The sequence below is a fragment of the Hemitrygon akajei genome, chromosome 3 (assembly GCF_048418815.1).
Source record: "Hemitrygon akajei chromosome 3, sHemAka1.3, whole genome shotgun sequence".
In the NCBI taxonomy this organism is placed as follows: Eukaryota; Metazoa; Chordata; class Chondrichthyes; order Myliobatiformes; family Dasyatidae; genus Hemitrygon; species Hemitrygon akajei.
In genome coordinates, this window is record NC_133126.1 from 30,881,187 (window position 1) to 30,907,212 (window position 26,026).

Genomic DNA, 26,026 nt, shown 5'->3' on the forward strand with positions numbered 1-26,026 from the left:
CAAACTGCTACGCTACTGTGCAACCACATTAACCAGTTTACTGACCAGTCCTGCTACCTTTAAGGATCTGTGGACATACAACTCAAAGTCTCTCTGTTCCTCCACCCCATTGACATCCTCCCATCTATTTTGTAGTACCTTCTCAGGCACATTATCTCGTGTCCCTGGTTACATTCCATTCACAGAGCTGCCCAGACCATCGATGTTACTGCAGTCTACAGTATTCCTCTGCACAGTCAAGGCTTATATTCTGTAATACAGAAACTTTAGCATCCCCAAATCATTCCATTATATAACAAAAAGCAAGGTGCTGAGTACTGAATTTCCAATAGTAACGTTTCTCAGTCACAAAACACCCATGAAATATTACTCTTTCTGCCTGACAATGATTCAACTTTGGATCCAAATTGTCACTTTCCCGTGGAATCACACAATCTTTGAGTGTTTTGACCAGCCTGACATGTGAGGCTTTGATAAACATAGAAATGTACAGCACAGGAACAGGTCTTCAGCCCACAACATCTGTGCCGTGCATGCTGCTAAATTAAACTAATCCCATATGATCAAAATCCTCCCATTCTCTGCAAGGATTGTCCCTACCCAAATGTCTTTTAAATGTTGTTACTGTATCTGTCTCAACCACTTCCTCTGACAGCTCATTCAATACACCCACCACCCTGTGTGTGAAGAATTTATCACTCTGGTCTCTTTTAAGTCTTACCCCTTTTGGGCCTAACCTTTGCCACCTTGTTTTTGATTTCTTTTCATTGTGAAAAATGCTGTGTGCATTCCACCTTATCTTGCCCCTCAAGATTTTATACACCCCTGAAAGATCAAAAGGAAACTTATAAAACACTACAGCACAGTAGAGGCCTGACAGCTCACGGTGTTGTGCCAAACTTTTAACCTACTCTAAGATCAATCTGATGCTTCCCTCCCACATAGCCCTCCAATTTGCTATCATCCATATGCCTATCTATAAATACCATGCTAAAGTCCAGGTATACAGAGATCAAGTGCAGTCTCATTCCTCAAAAATTTCAGTCAAGTTGATTCACTTGATAGAGCTGTACAAGATGATAAGAGGCATAGATCAAGTGGATAGCCAGAGACTTTTTTTTCCAGGGCAGAAATGGCTAATATGAGGGGATAACATTTTAGATTAGCAGAAATTATAGGGTTATGTCAGGGGTATGTTTTTCTTTTTACGCAGACAGAGGTGAGTGCGTGGAATGCACTGACAGGGATAGTGGTAGAGGCAGACATATTAGGGACATTTAAAAGACTCTTAGATAGTCCTCTATTTTTCTATCATCCATGTGCCTACTACGTAGGAGGGAAGGGTTAGATTGATTTTAAAGCAGGTTACAAGTTGGGTACATCATTGTGGGCTGAAGGGCCGATGCTGTGCTGTAATGCCCTATGTTCTTCAGTTGCTTGAAAAACTGGCACAGGGCAGAGGGCTCTGGCGAGCTACTGTCAGCCACCTGTGCCTCATTAGGGGTGATGGGTTAAAATAACTAAGTTGGAGCACGAATTTCCCTTAACACATTTGTACTGCCATCCTGTGTCTTTCTTAATGAAGGTTGATAGCAATGATTTTTCAACCACAAAAGTTAAATTAACTGACCTATAATTGTTTTAAGTTACTGTAATTACTATCTGTCAAGCATGGTACAATTTTCAGTCAATTGGACTGTTCACGTACCAGGAATATTTTACACATTGCCAGTTTTTATTTCTCCAACACAAGTGATCATGCCTTTAGCTGGCAAGACCATGAGGCCAACAATTCCTCTTGGTGATCTGGTTTTCTCCCACATCCTAAAAATATGTGCAATTGATACACTAATTGGCCACTGGGAATTGCCCATAGTGAGTGGTAGAATTTAGGAAACTTGAAGGGAGTGTCGAGTTGATAAAAGGATTAGTGCTATATGGGTGTGTGATGATTGATGCATACAAGATGGGCCAAAAGGTCTGTAACTATGTTGTACAAGTGTATGACTATGCAAGATTGCTTACACAATTCTTATCATTTGAACTGTTAATATTTCATTGCATCTACAATTTTGGCTTTTGTCTCATTTGCTTCATATAAGCAATTTATTGCAAGTAAAGCAAATGAGTTACTGTGGTAACATACTAGAGATTCTTGCTGTATCTACTGAAGCTGGACTGGTGCCACTTTTGATAGCTGCACCAGAACAAAAGGAGCAGAATACCAACTTTATTGTGAAGCATATATACCAACTAACAACTGGAAAATTTGATCCTCTGGAACCTCTGTTAATCTATGTGTATGCACATAAATGACCTTTGATCTGAAAGGTCAACTCTGCTTCTCTTTCCACAGATACTACCTGACCTTCTGAGTGTTTCCAGCATTTTTTTGTTTTTAATGAGGACTTAAGATTTACAAGGTTGTTGCCAGGACTCGAGGCACTGAGTTATAGGGAGAGGTTGGGCAGGAAAGGACTTAATTCCTTAGAGCACAAGAGACAGAGGGATGGTTTTATAGAGGTGTACAAAATCATGAGGGGTATAGATAGGGTGAATGAATGCACACAGTCTTTTTCCCAGGATTGTGGAATCAAGAACGAGAGGTTTAAGATGGGAGGGGTAAGATTCAGTAGATACCTGAGGACAACTCTTTCTTGCAGAGGCTGGAACAAGCTGCTGGAGGAAGAGATTGAGGCAGGTACAATAATAACCCTTAAAAGACATTTGGATAGGTACATGGACAACAAATGTTTAGGGGAGTATGGGCTAAACACAAGAAAATGGGACTAGCTTAGATTGGAGCCTTGGTCAGCAAGTATGTGTTGGGTTGAAGGCCCTGTTTCTATGCTGTATGGTTTGATGACTCAATACCAGATTTCCATTATCTGCAGTTTGTTCATTCTTGTTCACACACGGGTATTTAAAAGGGCAGGAAGGACTAGAATTCTTTGGTTTCTGGAGAAGTAGAATGAAGGCTGGTAAATGCTTTCTACAAGAGATCACTGCTGAAAAGTTCCACTGTTGATGCCCCAATGCACCCTCATCATGTCTAATGTGCTCAAAGGTCATTCTTTCTGCACTTAACTATGGCTACATATACAGGCCACCATGGGATGTTTTGGGGAGAGCAGCACGGTGGTGTATGGGGTAGGTCAGAGCTGCAGTCAGTGGGAAGTGGCGAAGAATTATGACACCAAGTGAGGGAATTAGGATCGGGTTTCCATCAGCTGCTAAGATGGTTGTGGGAGGAGATGGATGGGGGATACCAGTGATACAAAATCTGCCAAGGATATCTTCAGTTTGGGGGAGTGTGTCATCACCTCCCTGTAACCTACCTTAAGGGAGATCTGCCATGTATTGTGAAGGCTTGGCTTTTGGAGAATGGCCCACATTTCTGGATATCCTTTTGCAAGGAGGGATCCATATGTACATTGAGAAAACAAAATGTAAGTGTTTTCAGCCCCTTGATATGTCCCTAATTTCAGTTAATGCACAGATAAACACTGAGCCACAAGACCAAGTTTCTTAGCAAGGTTTTTAGTTGAGCAGATTACAACAAAACTATTTCAAATTGGAGCTTCAATGAAAATCCTTAAATTGGATACAAAGATTTGGGATATCCTGAAGAGATGGAAGATGTTATAAAATACATGTGAATCAAGTTGTTCAAGTTAAACCATGAAATAATACTTGCTAAAGAAGTTGCAGAAATGATTCACAAGCATGCTAACTGGATTGCAGGGCTTTAGTTACAAGAAGGGATTAGATAGGCTGGCCCTGAATTCACAGGAGTGAAGGAGGCTGAGGGGTGACCTTATAAAGATTTATGAGAAGCATGAATATTATGACAGCGATAGTCTTTTTTCTCAGTGTAGGAGAGTCTGTAACTTAAGGGCATTGTGAAGGAAAAGTGGATCTGAGGGGCAAATTTATCAATGTTGAGGGGGTTGCTATAACGAATGAACTGCCAGATGAGGTAGTAGAGGTGGGAACAATTACAATGTTTAAAAAACATTTGGATGGATACATAGATATGTAAAGTATGGACCAAATGCTGGCATGTGTCTTATATAAGCACTACATATGGCTCATTTAACTTAGATATTTTGGTTAGCATAGACTAGTTGGGCAGAATGGTTGGTTTCCATGCTGTATAACTCTGTGAACCTGTGAATTCCCTCCTTAAATCTCCCCACCATTTTTTGTACTTTTCTCTCTTCTTTTAAGATCCTCTTTGGCCTTTTGGTCACCTCCCCTGATGTTTTTTTTATATGGCTTGGTGTTAACTTCCATTTAATAATACAGGTACTCTTGTTTTGCCACTTTTAGGGTCTATATAAATACAAGTTGTTGTTTCCAGGTGATTTCCCACGAGATTCGCAAGCTACTTGATATTGAAGAGCCTGCCTGGAATCGCAGCATTTCGCACCGTCGCAGGGATCCCATGGGCTTGTTTCTGGAGCGCAAGGCTCCAACAGGACCCAAGGCTGATGCGCTAACATTGGAAGAATTCTTGAAAGAGCTGGATGCCTGAATTTCTCAAAATCCTTCTGAAGAAATTGGTATCTCAACATGATGTCCCAGACTCTGGGACATTGCTAGTTCTTAGATTTCTGTCACAATGTGTAATGTTGTGAATCTGATGGCATTTACCTAGGTCAATGTTTTTGTTCAAAGTAGCATCATCAATCTTGCAAATTAGTTGCAAATATCTATAAATATCCAAAACCATAAGTGTCCTGAGGGGCCAGGCCAAATGCTTATTTCATATTATCCATCATTCAGTTCAGGAATGTAAATGTTTTGACACTAGCTACCTGAAAACTGGTCATGAGTGGAATAAAACATTTGTTGTTAGAACAGAACAGTACAGCACAGTACAGGCCCTTCAGCCCACAATGTTGTACCAACCTTTTAATGTACTCCATAATTAATCTAACCCTTCCCTCCTACACAGTTCATTACCCTCCACTTCTCTTACATCTATGTGCCTACCTAAAATTCCTCTTAACTGCCCCTATCTCAAATATCACTTAAATGCCCCTATCTCAAATATCACTTAAATGCCCCTAGTGTATCAGCCACCCCTGCATTGCATTCCAGGCACCAATCACTTTCTGCATAAAATAACCTACCTTTGACATCTCCCTTAAACTTCCCTCCACTCACCTTCAATGAATGTCCTTTGGTATTAACCATTCCTGCCTTGGGGAAAAGTCTCTGGTTAGCCACTCTTTCAATGCATCTCATCATCTTGCACATCTCTATCTAGTCACCTGTTATCCTCCTTCACTCCAAAGAAAAAAGTCCTAGCTCATAAGACATACTCTCCATCCTGTCTAAAGCTTCCACATCTTTTCTATAAAGAGGTGACCAGAACTGAATGCAAGTGTGGTCTAACTAGAGTTTGCTAGAGCTGCAAGATTACCTCGTGACATTTGAACTCAGTCTCCAGACTAAAAAATACCCTATTGATTGTAATTATTGCTCCTACTGATAATTAAGATGGCTTTAAGTCACATATTGGGGCTCTATAAAATACAAACCTCTGTCAGTGAAAAATGATCACAGGTATATTCAAATTAGTTTTCACTTCCACAGTCAAATCTCTTAGCAAACGTCTCCCGCTCTAACATCCAACACAGATTTCTACTCAAATCTCACACTCCATCATCCTCCATCACACAAACCAGTCTCCCTTCCACTGACTCCACCTACACTTCCCACTGCCTCAGGAAAGCAACCAACATAATCAAGGATTAGTCCCACCCCAGTTATCCTATCTTCTACCCTCTCCGGTTGGGCAGAAGATACAAAAGCCTGGGAGCACAAATCACTACCTTCTACCACACTTTTATCAGACTCTTGAATGGATCTCTATGCTTAATCTATTCCATCATGGTCCTTGTATTTTATTTGTCTCCCTGTATTATACTTTCTCTACAGCTGAAACACTATATTCTGAATTGTTTTCTTTTTACTAACTCAAGGTATTTAAGTATGGAATGATCAGTCGGTTTAGCATACAAACACAATCTTTTTTTCTGTATCTTGGAATACGTGTAAATAATAAACCATTTCTAATATCTTCATAATTCAAAACATACAGGTACATTCAAATGATCTCCTATCGCAGATATTCCCTTCCTCTTAACCATCCCTTCAGCATCCTTCCCAATATGTTAAAATTATCAGTTTTATCTTCCTTGCCCAATCAGTTTTGAAACATTGTCTTTTTCTTTATCTACAGATGGTGCTTGACCTATGGAGAGTTTCCAGCATTTCTATTTTCATCTCTGACAGTCAGATGTAGATCACCCATCACAAGCTAAACCATTTCCTCCATAAATAGAACAGTACAGGCCCTTCAGCACACAATATTATGATAACCTATTCTAAGATCAATCTTATCCTTCCTCGTAAATAACCTTACATTTTTATTTCGTCCATGTGCCTAAGAGTCTCTTAAATGTCTCCAGTGTATCTGCTCTTACCACCACCCTTGGCACAGCATTCTACGCACCTACCATTCTGTGTGAAAAAACTACCTCTAATATCCCCCTCTCTACTTTCCTCCAATCTCCTTAAAGTTATGCCCCTTTGTATAAGCCATTTCCACCCTATGAAAAAGTATATAGCTGTCCACTCTATCTCAGACTCTTATATCAGATGATAAGAGTCAACTATTATGCTACTGTGCTGCATCTATGCAAAAGTAAGATAAATATGGTCCCAAAGGAAAAATACTAGCATGGATAGAAGATTGGCTGACTGGCAGGAGGCAAAAAGTGTGAATAAAGGGACCCTGTTTTGGTTGACCGCCAGTGACTAGTGGTGTTCTGCATGGGTCGGTATTGGGACTGCTTCTTTTCACATTATATGCTAACAATTTGGATGATGGAATTGTTGGCTTTCTGGCCAAGTTTGTAAACAGTACAAAGATAGGTGGAGGGCCAGATAGTATTGAGAAAGCTGGATGTCTGAGACAGATTAGGAGAATGGGCAAAGAAGTGGCAGTTGGAATATAGTGTAGGGAAAGTGTATGGTCATGCACTTTGGTAGAAGGAATAAACGGGGGTAAGGAAGGCAAATGCAAAGTTAAAATTCATTTTGAGAGGACTAGACTATAAGAGACAAGATGTAGTGCTGAGGTTCTATAAGGCATTGGTCAGACTTGGAATTTTGTGAGCAGTTTTGGGCCTCTTATCTAAGGAAATATGTGCTGGAATTGGAGAAAGGCCAGAGGAGGGTCACAAAAATGATTCCAGGAATTAAAGGGTTAACCCACGAGGAGTGTTTAATGACTCTGGGCCTGTACTCACTGGAGTTTAGAAGAATTGGGGGGGGGGGGGGGGAATCTCATTGAAACCTTTCAAATATTGAAAGGCCTAGATAGAGTGCATATTGCGAATATGTTTCCTATAGTGAATGAGTCTAGGACCAGAGGGAGCAGCCACAGAATGGAGGGACATCCATTTAGAACAGAGATGACGGATTTCTTTATCCAGAGGGTGGTAAATCTGTGGAATTCATTGCCATGGACAGCTGTGAAAGTCAAATCAATGAGTACATTTAAAGCAGAGGATGATAAGTTCTTGATTAGTCAGGGCATCAAACAAGGCTAGAAAATGAGGTTGGGAGGGATAACAAATTTCCTATTCCCACAATATGCAAAATCTTCTGTAACGGGATTAATGGTTAAATCTTAAAGGTAAAACAATATATGCAGTGTGCACAAGTGTATTTCAGCAAAAAAATTCCTAGATAAATAAGACAATAAAGGGAACTCACCAAAATGGCCCAGACCCATCAGGTTGTACACCTTGTGTCATGTTATGGAGAGTAAACTGGAATCTCGAGAATGTACTCCAACACAAACTGTTAACCCTGCAAAACTTCACTATTATGCTGACATTGACATTGTTACATACTCTGGTGAATTTCAACCAACACTGATATTGCAGAACTGTTAGATTATTGTACAATCAAGGCTTATTTAGACTGATTCTGAATAATGTGATGTTACTAGTTGCACTATCAAAATGATTTAAATTAAAAGAATTTCAGTAAATATCTTTCTAGTCCTGCTCTTGATATTCCATAGGGCAGGACTTCCCACCTTTATTATGCCTTGGACCCCTACCATTAACCGAGGGGTCTGTGGGGCCCCAGGTTGGGAACCCTGCCATAGGCAACAGAAGAACAATTCTCCAAGAACTTGGGTTTGTAGAAAAGGGATAAAAAGCATCAGGGTTGAACGGGAGGAGCAGTGTCGTTGAGTATTCTGCAAGATGGAATTACAGAGGAGAATTTCCCTTTTCCCGCATATGTAAAATCTTCTGTAAGGGATTCATAACTGTTGGTTAATGGTTGAATATACAAGGTTAAAAACATCTTACCTTAAGTATTTTATGACTTAAGATAAAAGATTTTCAGTAAATGTCATGATCAGTTTCAGGAGAGAGTATTTAAAGCCCTCCTTTGATTGCGGTTGACCATGGATCCTAACTATTCACGTCAAAATTGATGTGCAAGCCAAGACAATACGATATGGAGAGCAAGATGTTGTCCATGCAGCAGGCTCCCCCTCTCCACGCAAAGGAACACAGAGACCAATACAGTTTGGCGCCTGCAGTGTTGCAAATCAGCATTGAACTCAACATAAGACTGCCTTAGGGACTCCAGCTCTGGATTCTTCCCACGGGTTTACTCCCAAAGCCTTTCCCATGGGTGGATAACATAGCCATAATGTAGCGGAGGTTTGAGATCAGAGTTTTCCTTATCTGAGTTGAGCTGCCAACCACAGCTGATGAGCCCCATCTCCTGTCGGTAAAAATACTTCTGCTGAGCTTAGTAACTAAGCCACATGTGAAGGCCAGGATCTGAACTTAGTTGTCAGAGACTTTTGGAGGTGCAATTCATTGGGAGCATTTAGGGATGATATTAAGAGTTACACAAATGGAGGTGGAGTTGTTGCAGAGGTGAGGGTGGGGGAATGTGGAATTAATGGAGAAAATCCGCCCTCTTTTAAAAAGATTTAATAAAAGGGTAAATGGAGGACAATAATATGATCAAACAGAATCAACTGAGTTTTGAGCAAAAGAACGTATTTGATAAATCTAAGATTTTGAGGCTATAGTTGGAAGGGAGAATAGGAGTAATCAGTGTAGAGGTAGAACTTCAGGGTTTTCAAAATACATTTGAAAAAGTCACACACAAAATGCTGGAGGAACTCAGAGATCAGACAGCATCTATGGAGAGAAATGGACAATCAACGTTTTGGGCCAAGACCCTTCATCTGGACTGGTGAAGGGTCTCAGCCCAAAATGGCATCTGTTTATTTCCCTCCCTGGATTCTGCACAACTTGCTGAGCTCCTCCAGTACTGTGTGTGTGTTGCTTAAGATATCCAGCATCTGCAGAATTTTTTGTATCTCTTTAAAAAGATCACATGAGGTTATTTAAAATAAAGACTCTGGGAATTGGAGAGGAATATATTAGATTCAATAAATTGATGAAAAGGCGGGAAGCTGAAGGTTGAAGTGAATAGGTTGGTTTCAGCTTCAAAAGTTCCTAATAGTGGGGTGGGGGGCACAAAGATCAGCACCCAAGTTTCCAGTATTCACACACTATCAGTGGTATGCATGTCACTTTAGAGGGGGACAGGAACAATATTAATCACTTTTGAAATCCTTCATTTAAAACATTTTCTTGAGGGGGTGTTTCATTTGATGTTAGCTGAGCAAACCAAAGTTTCTGCTGTATGCAATTAGAACAAAAAGAGTAGCTGCCCCTTTTAAGTACACCACACTCAGCCAGAGCTACAGTCCTTTTTTATTCATTTTTTGGGATCTGGGCATAACTGCCATGGCCAGAGTGCAGGAAATAGGGAACCCTCCCAGTGGGCTGGAAAATTGTCCAGATATCGAAAAGGAAGAGACTTAAAAAAAAAAATCAAACCTTAAACTTTGCCAATGGCACAAATTGAAAAGGCAGCTAACAGAATGTTATTACATATTTAGTAACAGTTCAAAAGCAGTAAGATATTCCAGACATAAATTATACCAGAGGAATACTACACAGGATTGTGGTGTAAAGGCTGCGGTCTGAACTTAAAACTACTTTAATTCTTTGTAAAAGCTGTTCCCAGTGTTATTGGGCAACCATACTTTAAGATTTAGTAAGGTTTTGATTAGCAACACACAGAAAGTGCTGGAAGAACTCAGGCCAGGTGGCATCTATGGAAAAGAGTAAACAACTGTCAGTTTGGACCAAGACCCTTCTTCAAGTCTTTATTTGCTTTGGATTTCCAGCATCTGCAGATTTTCATGTCTTAAAGGTTTTGATTAGGTTTGTCATGGAGTCTGACAGCACAGAAACAGACCCTTCAGCCCACCAGATTTGCACTGTGAAACATTACCCTTACACTAATCCCCACAATTCCATCCATTCGACCCTCTCCCCCAACCACCTCAGATTCAGCACTTATCTACACTCAAGGGGCAATTTACAGTGGCCAATTGAGCTCCTAGATGAACTCAACACCTCTATGATCATTTTGACTGCCAAAACAAGGAAGAACCTTCATGAACTTCCACAGTCCCCAGTGATCCTGTGATTTCAGATACTGAAGCCAACACAAGAGCCTCCTTGAAGAGGGTAAACCCATGCTGATCAACTGGCTAGAGTGTTCACCAATATCTTTAACCTCTCACTTCGGCAGTCTGAGATACCCAGATACAAGTTGGCTTCAATTATACCAGTGCCTAAGAAGAACATGGTAACATGCCTTAATGACTATTGCCCAGTAGCACTTACATTCACTGTAATGAAGTGCTTTCAGAGGTTGATGATGAAACGTATTAATTCCTGCCTCAGAAGTGACTTGGATCTGCTCTAATTTGCCGACTGGGACAACAGGTCCACAGCAAATGCTTTTCCCTCAACCCTGGAACATTTGGACGGCAATGCTGCATACAGCAGGATGTTCTTCATCAATTATGGCTTAGCATTCAATACTATGATCCCCTCAAAACTAATCAATAAGCTTTAAGACCTTGGCCTCAATACCTCCTCATGCAATTGGATTCTCTATTTCTTCACATACAGACCTTAGTCAGTTCTGATTGGCAAAAGCATCTCCTCCACAACCTCCATCAGCACAGGTGCACCACAAGGCTCTATTCGCTTTACACTGTGAGGCTAAGCACAACTCCAATGCCATATTTAAGTTTGCTGATGACGCCATTGTCATTGGCTGAATCGAGGGTGGTGATGAATCAGCATATAGGAGGGAGTTTGAAAATCTGCCTGAGTGGTGACACAACAACTCAATGTCATCAAGACCAAGGAGATGATTATTGACTTAGAGGAGGAAACCGGAGGTCCATAAGCCAGTCCTCTTTGGGGTATCTGAAGTGCAGACTGTCAGCAACTTTAAATTTCTCAGTTATCATTTCAGAGGATCTGTCCTGGGCCCAGCACCTAAGTGCCATTACAAGGAAAGTACGGCAACACCTCTACTTCCCTAGGAGTTTACTAAGATTCAGCATGACATGTAAAACTTTAAGAAACTTCAAAATTTGGAGAGTATATTGACTGGTTGCATCATAGTAGGATTTTACCAAAGGTAGTGGATAAGGCCCAGTCCATCATGGGTAAAGCTATCCCCACCGTTGAGCTCATCTACATGGAGCGCTGTTGCAGGAAAGCACATCCATCATCAATGGACAGGACATGCTCTCTTCTCGCTGCTGCCTTCAGGGAGAAAGTGCAGGAGCCTTAGGACCCACACCACCAGGTTCAGGAACAGATGTTACCCATCGACCATCAGGCTCTTGAACCAGAGAGTATAACTTCACTCATCCCATCAATGAACTCTTCCCAAACCCCTTTCAAGGATTCATCTCATGTTTTTGATATTTATTAATTTAGTATTATTATTTCTTTTTTAAAATTTTGTATTTACAAGTTTGCTATCTTTTAGACATTGGTTGGTTGGTTGTCCTGTTGGGTATAGTCTTTCATTGATTCTATTATGTTTCTTGGATTTATGCCCCCAAGAAAACAAATCTCAAGTTGTGTATGATGATACATACTGTATGTAGTTTGATAATAAGTTTACTTGAACTGTACTCAACTTTACTTGCCCCATCACTGAACTGTTCCCATAAGCAAGGACTCACTTTCAAGGGCTCTCATGTTCTCAATACTTATTTATTATTATTATTATTATTATTGTATTTGCACAGTTTATTGACTTTCCCACATTGGTTGTTTGTCTGTCCTATTGGGTGTGGTCTTTTAGTGATTCTATTGTGTTTCTGTGTATGCCTGCAAGAAAACCTTAGGAAAAATCCTGCCTGTCAAACCTGTTGGAATTCTTCGAGGAGATTACAAGTAAGATAGATAAAGGGGATGCAGTGGATGTTGTATATTTGGACTTTCAGAAGGCCTTTGACAAGATGCCACACATGAGGCTGCTTACCAAGTTAAGAGCTCATGATATTACAGGAAAGTTACTAACATGGTTAGAACATTGGCTGATTGGTAGGAGGCGAGTGGGAATAAAAGGATCCTTTTCTGGTTGGCTGCCAGTAATTAGTGGTGTTCGTCAGGGGTCGGTGTTGGGACTGCTTCTTTTTATGCTGTATATAAGTAATTTAGATGACAGAGTTCATCTTTGTTGCCAAGTTTTTAGATGAAATGAAGATTGGTGGAGGGGCAGGCAGTGTTGAGGAAACAGGTAGGATGCAGAAGGACCTGGACAGATTAGGAGAAAGGGCAAGAAAGTGGCAAATGAAATACAATGTTGGAAAATGCATGGTCATGCACTTATGTAGTAGAAATAAATGTATGGATTTTTTTCTAAATGGGGATAATATTCAGGAATCTGAAATTCAGAGGGACTTGGGACTCCTTGTGCAGAACATCCTGAAGGTTAACTTGCAGGTTGAGTCGGTAGTGAGGAAGGCAAATGCCATGTTAGCATTCATTTCAAGAGGTCTAAAATACAAGAGCAAGGATGTATTGCTGAGACTTTATAAGGCACTGGTGAGGCCCCACCTTGAATATTGTGAACAGTTTTGGGCCCTTCATCTTAGAAAAGATGTGCTGGCATTGAAGAAGGTCCAGAGGAGGTTCGCAAGGATGATTCTAGGAATGAAAAGATTATCACACAAGGAATGTTTGATAGCAAGGCCTAGACAGAGTAGATATGGAAAGGATGTTTCCCATGATGAAAGAGTCTAGGACAAGAGGGCACAGCCTCAGGATAGAGGGGTGCCCTTTCAAAACAGAGATGCGGAGAAATTTCTTTAGCCAAAGGGTGGTGAATTTATGGAATTTATTGCCACATGTAGCTGTGGAGGGCAGATCGTTGGGTGTATTTGAGGCAGAGATTGATAGGTTCTTGATTGGACATGGCATCAAAGGTTACGGGGAGAAGGCCAGGAACTGGGGTTGAGGAGGAGATAGAAAAAAAAAGATCAACCATGATTGAATGCTGGAGCACACTTGATGGGCCAGATGGCCTAATTCTGCTCCTATGTCTTATGGTCTAAAACGAATGTCAGGGTTATACATAATGAGAGATATGTACTTTGATAATAAAGTTATTTTGAACTTTTAATTAACTTACCAACTAATGGAGCTGAGAGGGACTACAGAGGATGTTCTCCCAGATGGTTCTAGGGATGAGTCTTTGGTTCTGTGACGAGATTACAAAAGCCAGAGGAGTGCTCCTTAGAGTAGAGTAAGTTAAGGGATGATTTTATAGACGTTTTCAAAGTCATGATAGGTTTGAATAGTAAAAGAGCTGTGTGAGTGGCATTCTCTGAATCTCACTTGTACAGTTTCTGCTTTAGAAATGTTGGGGCAGTAGAGCAGCATAGTGGTTACGGCAACACTTTATAGCACCAGCCCAAAAATCGGGTTTTGATTCCTGCTGCTATCTGTAAGCAGTTTGTATGTTCTCCCTGTGATTACGTGGATTTTCTCCAGGTGCACCAGTCTCCTTCCACATCCCAAAGATGTATAGGTTAGGGATGGTAAGTCGAGAGCATACTATGTTGGAGCCAGAACTTGCGGGCTTCCCCCAGCACAATCTTCACTGATTTGATTGATGTAAGCAAAACATTTCACTATATATTTTCAAATGTACAAGTGACAAATAAAGCTAGTATCTCTTTTCTTTGAAGGGACAGTGATGGGAGGACTTTACTCTGTATCTAACCCATATTATCCCAACTGGGGAAGTATTTGATCAGAATGGAAAAGTGTGCAGTCCTAGGCACTCACATCCTTTTCCTACAAAGGTGAATGATGCAGCTATGGAGAAGATAGCACAAAGAGGTGAACAGTGATAACTGTTTGAAGGAGGAGACGGAACAACGTTGGTGGTTAAAAACAAGGGTTAGAGAAGCACAGTATGACATTGTTGTACTTTAGAGTAGTCATTCTATAATTTCTTTAAAGTTGTATGCCTTCATGTTGAAAGCATGCAGCAACAATGGATTCAACAGATCAATTCCAATCCATCATCCATCTTTCTTCAGAGGTCTGGAGACTACAGCATCTGTCGTCATCAGGCTTGTTTGTCTTCTTTAACATCTTCATGCGATACACAAAGCTGAGATGCCACTGAAGCCGTGGGTATTTGTTGAAGAATTTTGTAAGGGGTGTGGCCTGCGCAGACACTGAAGACAAGTCGATCCAGGGGAAAGGGCTGCAAATAATTAAAAATATATGTGACTTCAGTAGGAACAGTCAGAAATTGTTGTAAACACCAACAGGTTGTACTAGAAGCACTGCCTTTTTCAATATACTGGTTTTCATACGAGTGTATATTGCACAATTTACAAAGTTCAAAAAAAATTAGAGTAGTTTATAAAATTATAAGAGGCATTGAAAGAATAGACAGCTGCTGGTATCTTTTCCCCAGGGTTAAAATGTCTAGGATGTTAAGAAGCAGGGAGAGAATGGACACACAAAATGCTGGGAGAACTCAGCAGGCCAGGCAGCTGTATGGAAAACAGTAAAGTCAACATTTTGGGCCAAAACCCTTCAGCAGGACTGAGTTCCTCCAGCATTTTGTGGGTGTTGCTTGGATTTCCAACATCAACAGAGTTTCTCTTGTTTGTGAGAGAGTGGACAGCCAGTGCATTTTTTGCCAGGGTGGGAAATGGCTAATATGAGGGGACATAAGTTTAAGGTGTTGGGAGGAAAGTATAGGAGATATGTCAGAGGTAGTTTTTTTTAAACACAGAAGCAGTGGGTGGCAAGGGTGGTGGTGGTAGAAGCATATACATTAGGGACATTTAAGAGACTCTTAGAGACGCACATGGATGAAAGTAAAATGAAAGTCTATGTGGGAGAGAAGTGTTAGATTGAGTTATTTAACAGGTTGGAGCAAAATCGTGGGCTGAAAGGCCTGTTCCTGTGCTGTACTGTACTGTTCTATGTTCTATAATGAACTGCGAAGATAGCAGGAATAAAGTACAGTCAGCGCTGAAAGGAAATAACATCTCACTGACATTCAATACTGGTACCCCTCGAGGATACTTGCTTAGCCCACTGGTCTACTCTCTCTACACCCATGACTGTATGGCTAGGCACAGCTCAAGCACTACATATTTGTCTGTCGATGATGCAATTATTGTTGGCAGAATCTCAGATGGTGACAAGGAGACATACAGGAGTAAGATGGATCAGTTGGTTGAATAGTGTTGCAACAACAGCCTTGCACTCAATGTCAGTAAGACCAAGGAATTGATTTTGAACTTCAGGAAGGGTAAGCTGAGGGAATAGACACCAGTCCTCATCAAAGGATCAGCAGTGGAAAGGGTGAACAGTTTCAAGTGTTGGGTGTCTACATTTCTGAAGGTCTACCCTGGGCCCCACCTATTGATGCAGTTACAAAGAAGGAGTTTAGGGAGATTTGTCATGTCACCAAAGACTCTGCAAATGTACCATGGAGAGCATTCTAACAGATGCATCACCATCTGGTACAGAGGGACTACTGCACAGGATTGGAAAAAGTTGCAGAAGGTTACAAACTCAGCCATCACCAGCTTGGGCACTAGCCTTCCCAGCATCAAGGACATCTTTAAGATGCAGTTCCTTAAGAAGATGGCATCCATCACCATGGTCCTTCACCATCTGTACATGCTCTCTTTTCTTTACTACTATCGGGAAGGAGGTACAGGACTCAGAAAACCCACATCAAACAATTTAGGAACAGCTTCTTCCCCTTCTCAATCAGATTTCTGAACAGTCCATGTTCAGAACAATTTAGGAACAGTCTTTTTGCACTAAATACTTTATTTGTAATTTAAAGTAATTTTTATGTCTTTGCACTCTACTGCTGCCGCAAAACAACACATTTCATGTCACATTCACAAGGGTTCAGATGTGGGAATTCTGGGTGACCTCCAGTCTCCCTCAAATTACTTCTTTATGAAGTGCATCCAGCTGTAACTCCTTACAAACTGTTTTAGGGAATTGGAGGTGCAGTTGAACGAACTTAACAGAAGAATGAAGAGGTGATATATAGGAGCTACAGGGAGGTAGCCACCCCTGAGCTGTAGAAGGCAGGTAGCAGGGTAACTGTCAGGACTAGGAAAGGAAATGGGCAGCCAGTGCAGAGTAACTCTGTGGCCATTCCCCTCAATAACAAGTATACCATTTTAGATACTGTTGGGGGGAGGGGGGAATGACCTACCAGGGGAAAGCTGCAGGAACCAGACCTCTGACACTGAGTCTGGTTCTGTAGTTTAGAAGGGAAGGGAGGAGTGCAGTAGTGAAAGGATATTCAATAGCTAGGGGAGTAGACAGATTCTGTGGATGTTGAAAGAGACACCTAGATGTCATGTTGCCTCCCAGGTGCCAGGGGTCAGGAACATCTCAGAGCAGGTCCATAGCATTCTAAAGGAGGAGAGTGAGCAACCAGAATTCATGAAACGTATTGGTACCAATGGCATGGGTAGGGAAAAAGATGAGTCCTGAAGTGTTCTATGTTCTATAGAAATCAGTGATAATAAACCCAATTCTGATTGAGTTAGTGGTAAAATACATGGCAGATACAGTGATATAGATAAATGGAAGTTATCCACTTTGGTAGAAAAATTACAAAGCCCAGGTACTTCAAGTATTAAATGTTGGCAGACTTGTGAAATGTTGATGTACAAAAATATTTGGGTGTTCATGTACACCCATTACTGCATGTAGACATGCTGTTGAAGCAAGCACTTACCAAAGTTCAAAGCAAAATATGGAACGTTGAGCAGGACAGCCTTTTTGGTCCACAATATTGTGCTAACCTTTTACCTACTTTCAGAACAATCTAACCTTTCCCTATCGCATAGTCCTCCATTTTTCCTATTACCCATGTGCCTATCTAATGGTCTCTTAAATGCCCCAAATATATCTGCCTCTACCACCACCCCACCAGCGTGTTCAACGCACTTACCACTCTGTGTTAAAAAAACTTACTTCTGACATCCCCCCCACCCTTCTCCCCGAGAGTTTTCTCCAATCATCTTAAATTATGCTTTCTCATGTTAACCATTCAGACCTGGTAAAAGTCTTTGGCTTTCTACGTATGCCTCTTATCATTTTATACACCTCTGTCAAGTCACCTCTCATGAGTAAATATTTTTGACTACAATAATAGAGCAGGGGACATTTTTGGCATAGATAGAGTGAAACAAAAGTTGAGTAATTCAAGGCTCAGCAGTGCTGTTGTTTCAGGAGGAACTAGGGAGAGTATATTCACTAGAGTTCAGGCGAATGAGAAACAGTGCTTTATTCCCACTGTTTGATAGGCTGCATTGAAGGGAGATGTTTCTTTAGCACCAACACCTAAAGTCAGAGCTCACAATCTCGGGATAAGGAACAAGTAATTTAGGACTGAGATGTGAGACATTTATGAGCACAAACATGAGGACAACTACAGATGCTGGAAATCCGAGCAACACACACAAAATGTTGAAGGAACTCAGCAGGCCAGGCAACATTTATGGAAAAGAGTAAACAGACAATGTTTCAGGCCGAGACCCTTCATCAAGACTGATAAAAAAGAAGAGACATTTTGCAGAGAATGGGGTAGCCGTGAAATGCTGTGGCCACCAAGTTGCTGAATAGATTTAAGGTTAAGAAAGGGAGATTTCCAGACACAAAGCTATCATGAAGTAAGGAGAGCACATGAATAAGGGCTTGAGAAGGAGGATGAGCTTTGATTATATAGAATTTAATTCCTGCCACTTTCTGAGAGGAGATTGTATGTTCTTTCCGTGACTACATGGGCTTCATCCCACATTCCAAAGACATATGTGCTAAGTTAAAGGGCAAGACCTCTAGGGTTGTGATCTCAGGTGTAGTGTACCCCGGTTTAAGACAATGCTTTATTTTATTAATACATTATATACTGTTGGGGATTTTATTTTTTTGAAGATTTTTTTCAAAATGCAAAACTACATATTAAAAAAGTGCTCCTTTACTTACATTATATAATCGGGTATTTTATTTTTGCTGTTTAAAATAAAAATTAATTTGATAAGTTAGGCTTGTTGAATTAGCCAATAAGATTTGTCTTGTTAACATATTTTTAAGAGAAAGTGCAAGAAAAGAGGGGTGACCATTTTTTTTCTACAAAGAGTGCAGGATTGAAGGATGGAGAATGGAATGGGTATTGAACATAGCAGAAGAATATGGTGAAATGCTAACACAACCAAACTTGGAAGGACAGGTACAGACATCAGAAAATGCTCAAGAAGACTACAGTCTCACGAAGAATGTGCGGATAACTTTCAAGTTAGCCAGCTTGTATGTGACATTGGAGAAAGTTCGATGCCTTTTTCTCTGGACGTTGTGTGGATCTTATTTTTTCTGCTTGGACTGGTTTTTCAGCACAGAATCGTTTTGGTATTGTGAGTAAACAAAGTGAAGCAAACCGGATTGATTACATGATAATGAGCTCCAATGACTGCATGCACATTATAGACTAATAGATATATACAGCGCCTATAAAAAGCATTCCTCCCCTTAGAAGTTTTCATGTTTTATTGTTTAACAACATTGAATCACCATGGATTTAATTTGACTTTTTTTGACTCTGATCAACAGAAAAAGATTTTCGTGTCAAAAAATATCCCCACAAAGTGATCTAAATTAATTGCAAATCTTAAACAAAAAATAATTGATTGTGTAAATATTCAACCCTTCAAGACAGATGAGTTCAAGGCATGGATCAAAACATGGAATTATGATAATGTAGCCATTAACGAGACCCGATTGCATGAGGGGCACGATAGAATGGGAGGGACTAAAGAAGAAGGGGTGGAGTTACTAGTCATGAAAAAATGTCAATTCAGTGTTCAGTCATACAGATTGGAAAACTCGTCTAGTGAGACTTATGGGTAGGATTGAGGAATAAAAAATGTATGACCCCATTAATGGGGGTTTATTACAGACCACCCAACAGAGAAACAACATTTGTAAAGAGTTCACAGACTGCTGCAAGAAACATGAGGTTGCTACAGGAGGTGATTTTAACTTTTCTCATATTCACTGGGACTCCCATACTGTAAATGGACTAGATGGTCCCATACTATAAATGGGCTGTCAAATATGTCCAGGAAAGTTTCCTTATTCAGTATGTAGAAGTCCCAACCAGAGAGTGTGTGATACATGAATTGCTGTTACGGAATGAGACAGGGCAGGTGACAGAAGATTGTGTAGGGGAACACTGCATCTAGTGATCATAATGATATTAGTTTCAAAGTAAATAATTGAAAAAAATAAGTCTGGTCTGTGGGTTGCAGTTCTAAATTGGAGAAAGGCCAATTTGATGCTATCAGAAAGGATCTGGCAAATGTGGATTAGGACAGGTTGTTTTCTGGCAAAGGTGTATTTGGTAAGTGGAGACATTCAAAAGTGAAATTTTGAGAGTAGAAAGCTTATATATGCCTGTCAAAAGTAAAAGGTAAAGATATTAAAGCCCTGGTTAAATAAAAAAAGGAGGTACAGAGCAGGTATAGGCAGGAAGAAACAAATGAGGTACTTGAGCAGTATAAAAAATGCAAGGGAACACATTAGAAAGAAATCAGGAGGGCTTGAAGTTACTCTAGCAGACAAGATGAAGGTGAATTCTAAGGGAGTCTATAGATAAGCTAAGAGCGAAAGAATTGTAAGGGACAAAATTGGTCCTCTGGAAGATCAGAATGGTAGTCTATGCGTGGAGCCATAAGAGATGGGGGAGATTTTAAATGGATTTTTTGGATCTGTATTTACTCCGATGTGTGGTGAAGCAGCAGCAAGGTCATGGTCCGTATACAGATTAGAGGGGAGGAAGCATTTGCTGTGTTGAGGCAAATTAGGGTGGATAAATCCCCAGGGCCTGACAAGGTGTTCCCCCAGACCCTATGAGAGGCAAGTGCAGAAATTGTAGGGCCACTAGTAGAGATATTTAAATCATCCTTAGCGTTAAGTGGACTACCAGAGGATTGGATGATAGCTAACGTTCTGCTGTTTAAGAAAGGCTCTAAAAATAAACTAGGAAATTAAAGGCTGGTGAGCATGACATCAGTAGTGGGAAAGTTATTGGAACTTATTCTAAGGGATCAAATGTATGAGTATGTAGATAGTCACAGACAGATTAGGGATAGTCAGCATGCCTTTGTGCTTGGTAGGTCATGTCTAACTAATCTTAGAGATTTTTGAGGAAGGTACCAGGAAAGCTGATGAAGGCAGTGGATGTTGTCTACATAGACTTCAGCAAAGCATTTGACAAAGTCCCACATAGGAGGCTGGTCAAGAAGATTCAGTCATTCGGCATTCAGGATAGTAGTAAAATGGATTGGTCATTAACTTTGTGGGAGAAGCCAGAGAGTGGTAGTAGATGGTTGCCTCTCTAACTGGAGGTCTGTGACTAGTGGAGCACAGCAGGGTCTGTGCTGGGTTCATTGTTGTTTGACACCTATCTCAATGACCTGGATGATAATGTGGTTAACAGGATCAGTAAATTTGCGAATGACATTAAGATTGGGGGTGTATTGAAAGTGGAGTTACAGGTAGATCGGGTCAAAGAAAACTTTTGGAAAATTGGCCTTCATAAATCAAAGTATTGTGTACAGGAGATGGGATAGAATGTTGGAGTTGTATAAGATGTTGGTGAGACCTAATTTGGAGTATTGTGTGCAGTTTTGGTCACCTACCAACAGGAAAGATATAAATAAGGTTGAAAGAGTGCAGAGAAAATTTACAAGGATGTTGCTGGGACTGGAAGACTTGAGTTATAAGGAAAGACTGAATAGGTTAGGACTTTATTCCTTAGAACATAGAAGACTGAATGGAGATTTGATAGAGGAATACAAAATTATGAGGTGTTTGTTTCCCCATATCAGAATTAGATAGAACTAGAGGAGTTAAGTTTAGGTTAAGAGGAAAGAGATTCAGAGTGATCTTTTTCACCCAGAGAGTGGTAAGTATCTGAATGCAGTGCTGGAGAGAATGTTTGAAAAGCTGGGTTGCTGACAACATTTAAGGGGTGTCTGGGTAAACACTCGTATTGCTTAGGCAGAGGTTTAAGGACCAACTGGCAGATGATGGGTGTGGATACTGGCCGAACGGATTGTTCCTATGCAGTCCAATTCTATGGCACTCCAATTTGGCAACTGGTTACTGGTGTGCTATGACATACCTGTTATGTGACAGTGATTGTGCACACAATTCAGTAACGAAGCTTTCACACACGAATAAATCTGGATCATGCAAAGCTTCCAGACTTTGTGTGACACCAAACAGCAGATTGTTGAGAATCCTCAATGTGCTCAGGTGAGGCACTTTCAGAAAGTTGCATGCATTCAGGACCGAGTACAAAACTTCCTCAAACCACTTTGCTTTCACACATTTCTGACCTGTAAGGATTAAAAGCAAATTCAGAACAATCTCTTAGCAAGGAGAAACCTCAGTGAAAACTATCGAAAATTGAAAGGCCTAAATAGAATGAACATGGACAGGATGTCTAGGACCTGACGGGACAACCTCAGAACAGAGGGATGTCCCTTTAGAACAGAGTTGAGGAGAAATTTCTTTAAGCAGAGGGTGGTGGATCTGTGGAATTCATTGCCACACACAGCTGTGAAGGGCAAGTCATTGGTTATATTTAAAGTAGGTTCTTGATTAGTAAGGATATCAAAGGTTACAAGGGAAGGCAGGAGAATGTGGTTGAGAGGGATAATAAATCAACCATGATAGAATGGCAGAGCAGACTTCATGGGCTGAATTACCTAATTATGTTCCTTTGTCTTATGGTCTTGAATGGCTAAGCTCTAATGTATAGTCTGCATATAGAAGGCAAAAGTCATTCAGATAGAGTATTTTACCTGGAGGTCAGTGACCAGTGCTGTTCCACAGAGATCTGTCTGGGACTACTGCTCTTTCAGAATTTTATAAATGACTTGAATGAGGAACTGGAAGAGTGGATTAGAACGTTTACAGATTCCATGAAGATTGATGGAGCTGCGCATAGTATAGAAAGTTGTCATAGGTTACGATGGGATAGTGACAGGATGCAGAGCTTGGCTGAGAAGTTACAGATGGAGTTCAACCCAGAAAAGTGTGAAATAATTCTTTTTGGAAGGTCAAATTTGAAGGCTTAAAACAGGGTTAATGGTGGAATTTTTAGCAGTGTGGAGGAACAGAGGGAACTTGGGGTTGACACCCTTAATGTTGCTGCGCCAGCTGATAACAGGATTGTTATGAAGATGTAGGGTGTGTTGGCCTTCATTAGTCAGGAGATTGAATTCAAGAGCCATGAGGTAATGTTGTAGCTCTGTAAAACCTTGGTTACATCACACTTCAAATATTGTGTTCAGTTCTGGTTGCTTCATTATAGGAAGGAGGTGGGAGCCTTAGAGACGTTGCAGAGGAGAATTACAAGGATTCTGCCTGGATTGGAGAGCATGTATTATGAAGATAGGTTGAGCAAGCCAGGACTTTTCTCTTTAGAGTGAAAGAGAACGAGAGCCAACTTGATAGAAGTGTACAAGATAATAAGAGGCGTAGATCTTTCTTTTCAAATCTTTTTATTATTATTATTATTATCCAAAATACAAGAGTACATCAAAGTAAGTAACACTTACAATGTCTCAAAAGAGAAAAAAAAACAATATTAAGGATTGAAAAATATGGTGACACAAAAAAAGAGAAGAAAAGAAAAAAAGCCCTACTAAAGCAAGAAAAAGCTCAGGAAAAAAAACCCATTAGATCTAATGGATAGCCAGAGGCTTAAGATTTATTAGAGCTATTGGGAGTGACTTAAACTAACACGGCAGGGGGATGAGAACCAGGATGTTAGAGCTGAGGATGAGCCAGCAGGTTTACAAGTAGATGATGGGTGTAACATGAATGTAAGGAAGGTTGTCAATCCAAAGATTGAGTACAAATGCAGACAGGGAAAAGAGTTAAATTATACCACAGAGGCAAAATTTAAAAGGGCGAAGAATGCAGGACTGAAGGTGCTGTATTTAAATGTGCGTAGCATTCAGAATAAGGTGAGCACACTCATGGCGCAATTAGAGGCTGGTCGGTATGACATTGTGGGCATCACTGAGTCGTGGCTGAAAGAAGGCCATAGTTGGGAGCTTAACATCAATGGATACACTTTGCATCAAAAGGACAGGCAGGAGGGTATAGGTGGTGGTGTGGCTTTGTTGGTAAGAGATGGAATTACATCTTTAGAAAGAAGTGACATAGGGTCAGAGAATGTTGAATGAGGAGCATTTGGCAGTTTTGGGCCTGTACTCACTAGAATTTAGAAGAATGCAGGGGAAATTTCATTGAAACCTATGGAATATTTAAAGGACTTGATAGGGTAGATGTGGAGAGGATGTTTCTTATGGTGGGGGCATCCAGAACTAGAGGGCACAGCCTCAAAATTGAGGGGTGACCCTTTAGAACAGGAGTAAGGAGGAATTTTTTTTGCCACAGAGTAGTAAATCTATGGAATGCTCTGCCACAGATTGCAGTGGAGGCAAAGTCCGTGCATATATTTAAGGCTAAAGTTGTTCATTTCCCGATCGGTCAAAGCATTAAAGAATATAGTGAGAAGGCAGGTGTATGGGATTGAATGGGATCTGGGATCAGCCATGATGGAATGACGGAAGACACTCAATGGGATGAATGGTTTAATTCTGCTACTACGTCCTATGGTCTTATGGACTTTTTCCCAGGTTGGAATAGCTAATATGAAGTGACATCATTTTAAGAAGTTTGGAGGAAAGTGTCGGGGACTGTCAGAAGAAATTATTATGTGGCGACCCACTTTCTGTGCAGGCGAACCGGCTCACAAATAGCCCGCGCGCGGGGAGAGACTTTGGTAATGCACCTCTGACGTCATTTCCGCCCGGGGAGGGCGGGAACTAGGGATTAAAAGCCAGTGCCGTGAAGTTTGAATAAACTAGTCTCAGAGCGACTTACCGACTGCATGTTGTTGTTTCTAGCTCTGTATGTAGTACATCGCTACATTGGTGACCCCGACGGTCCAAACGGGATTTGGACCAAAGATGACCAACTCTTCATCTGTTCACGCAGGTTTCGCTAAAACTGCCGACTTTCTGGACGCTGCGACCACGCGTGTGGTTTAGCCAGGCAGAAGCCCAGTTCCAGATTTGGCAGATATCCTCTGATTCCACGTGTTACTATCACGTGGTGAGCTCCCTTGACCCGGAGACAGCCGCCCAGGTTGCCGATTTCATACAGTCGCCCCCGGAAGAAGGCAAATATGAAGTGTTCAAAGCACTGCTCATTGGGACATTTGGCCCCTCACGGCGTGAGCGAGGTGCCCGCCTGCTGCACCTGGACGGTTTGGGAGACAGGGCGCCGTCAGCATTAATGAACAAGATGCTGGCCCTGGCTGACGGACACAAGCTCTGCCTCATGTTTGAGCAAGTGTTCCTGGAGCAACTGCCCGAGGACATACATCTGCTGCTGGCCGATGCAGATTTCAGTGACCCCCGGAAGGTGGCGGCCCGGGCAGACGTGCTGTGGAAAGCCAAGAGGGAGAGCGTGGGTCCGTCGGTCGGATTACCAAGCCACGCACCCCAAAAGCAGACCAGACCAGGCTCGGCAAGGGGGCGCATACAACACAGAGGCAGGAGTGAGGAGGCCAGGGAATGGTGGTGTTTCTACCACCAGCGGTGGGGCACAGAAGCCCGCCGTTGTCGCCCGCCCTGCAAGGGCCAGAGCCAGCTGCTGCTAATGGCTATGGCGGCTGGCCACCAGGACAGCCCCTTGTATGTCTGGGACAAACAGTCGGGATGCCGCTTCTTGGTCTACACTGGAGCAGAAATCAGCGTCTTACCCCCGACGGGGTACGACACCCGCAACAGGATGCCAGGACCCATCCAGAGGGCCACAAACGGCAGCACGATATGGACCTACGGCACCCGCATAGTGCAGCTGCAGTTTCGGCGCCAGCCGGTTCACGTGGGACTTCACACTGGCCACGGTGGCCCAACCACTCCTGGGGGCGGACTTCTTGCGAGCTCACAGCCTGCTGGTAGACTTGCAAGGGAAAAGACTGGTACATGCCGAGACTTTCCAGACGTTCTCCCTGGGTGAAGCCAAGTTGCTGGCCCCACACCTGGACTCCATCACGCTGTCGGATGAGTTCACCAGAATCCTGGCGGACTTTCCATCGATTCTGGCACCGCAGTTCACGGCAGCCATGCCCAGACATGGAGTACAGCACCACATCCCAACCCAGGGACCACTCCTCCATGCCCGCGCACCAAGGCTCCCCCTGGAAAAGCTCCGCCTGGCGAAGGAGGAGTTCAAGAGGATGGAGGAATTGGGGATTGTATAGAGGTCCGACAGCCCATGGGCCTCCCCCCTGCACATGGTGCCCAAAGCAGCCAGGGGTTGGAGACCATGCGGCAACTACCGCAGACTGAACGAGGCTACAACTCCAGCCCACTACCCCATGCCACACATACAGGACTTTGCAGCAAACTTGCACGGGGCAA

At 41.8% G+C, this 26,026-nt stretch overlaps 2 protein-coding genes across 3 annotated transcripts in view; one reads left to right on the forward strand and one right to left on the reverse strand.

Moving 5' to 3' along the window:
• Positions 1 to 26,026, forward strand: part of LOC140724823 (sterile alpha motif domain-containing protein 15-like) — a 53,550-nt gene that overhangs the window by 3,125 nt on the left and 24,399 nt on the right. Inside the window, exon 3 of one of the 2 annotated variants that reach the window (XM_073039475.1) lies at positions 4,364 to 8,076. The exons of the other annotated variant lie outside the window; for it this stretch is intronic. Within the exon in view, the coding sequence (XP_072895576.1) occupies positions 4,364 to 4,537 (174 nt within the window). The 3' untranslated portion in view covers positions 4,538 to 8,076. Of the gene's footprint in view, positions 1 to 4,363; positions 8,077 to 26,026 lie in introns of those variants that run through there. 2 annotated transcript variants of the gene reach the window in all.
• Positions 12,254 to 26,026, reverse strand: part of noxred1 (NADP-dependent oxidoreductase domain containing 1) — a 45,834-nt gene continuing 32,061 nt past the window's right edge. The window contains exons 5-6 of the mRNA XM_073039473.1: positions 21,700 to 21,916; positions 12,254 to 14,727 (exon numbers count right to left, since the gene is read on the reverse strand). Coding sequence (XP_072895574.1) covers positions 14,526 to 14,727; positions 21,700 to 21,916 — 419 coding nt within the window. The 3' untranslated portion in view covers positions 12,254 to 14,525. The remainder of the gene's footprint in view (positions 14,728 to 21,699; positions 21,917 to 26,026) is intronic.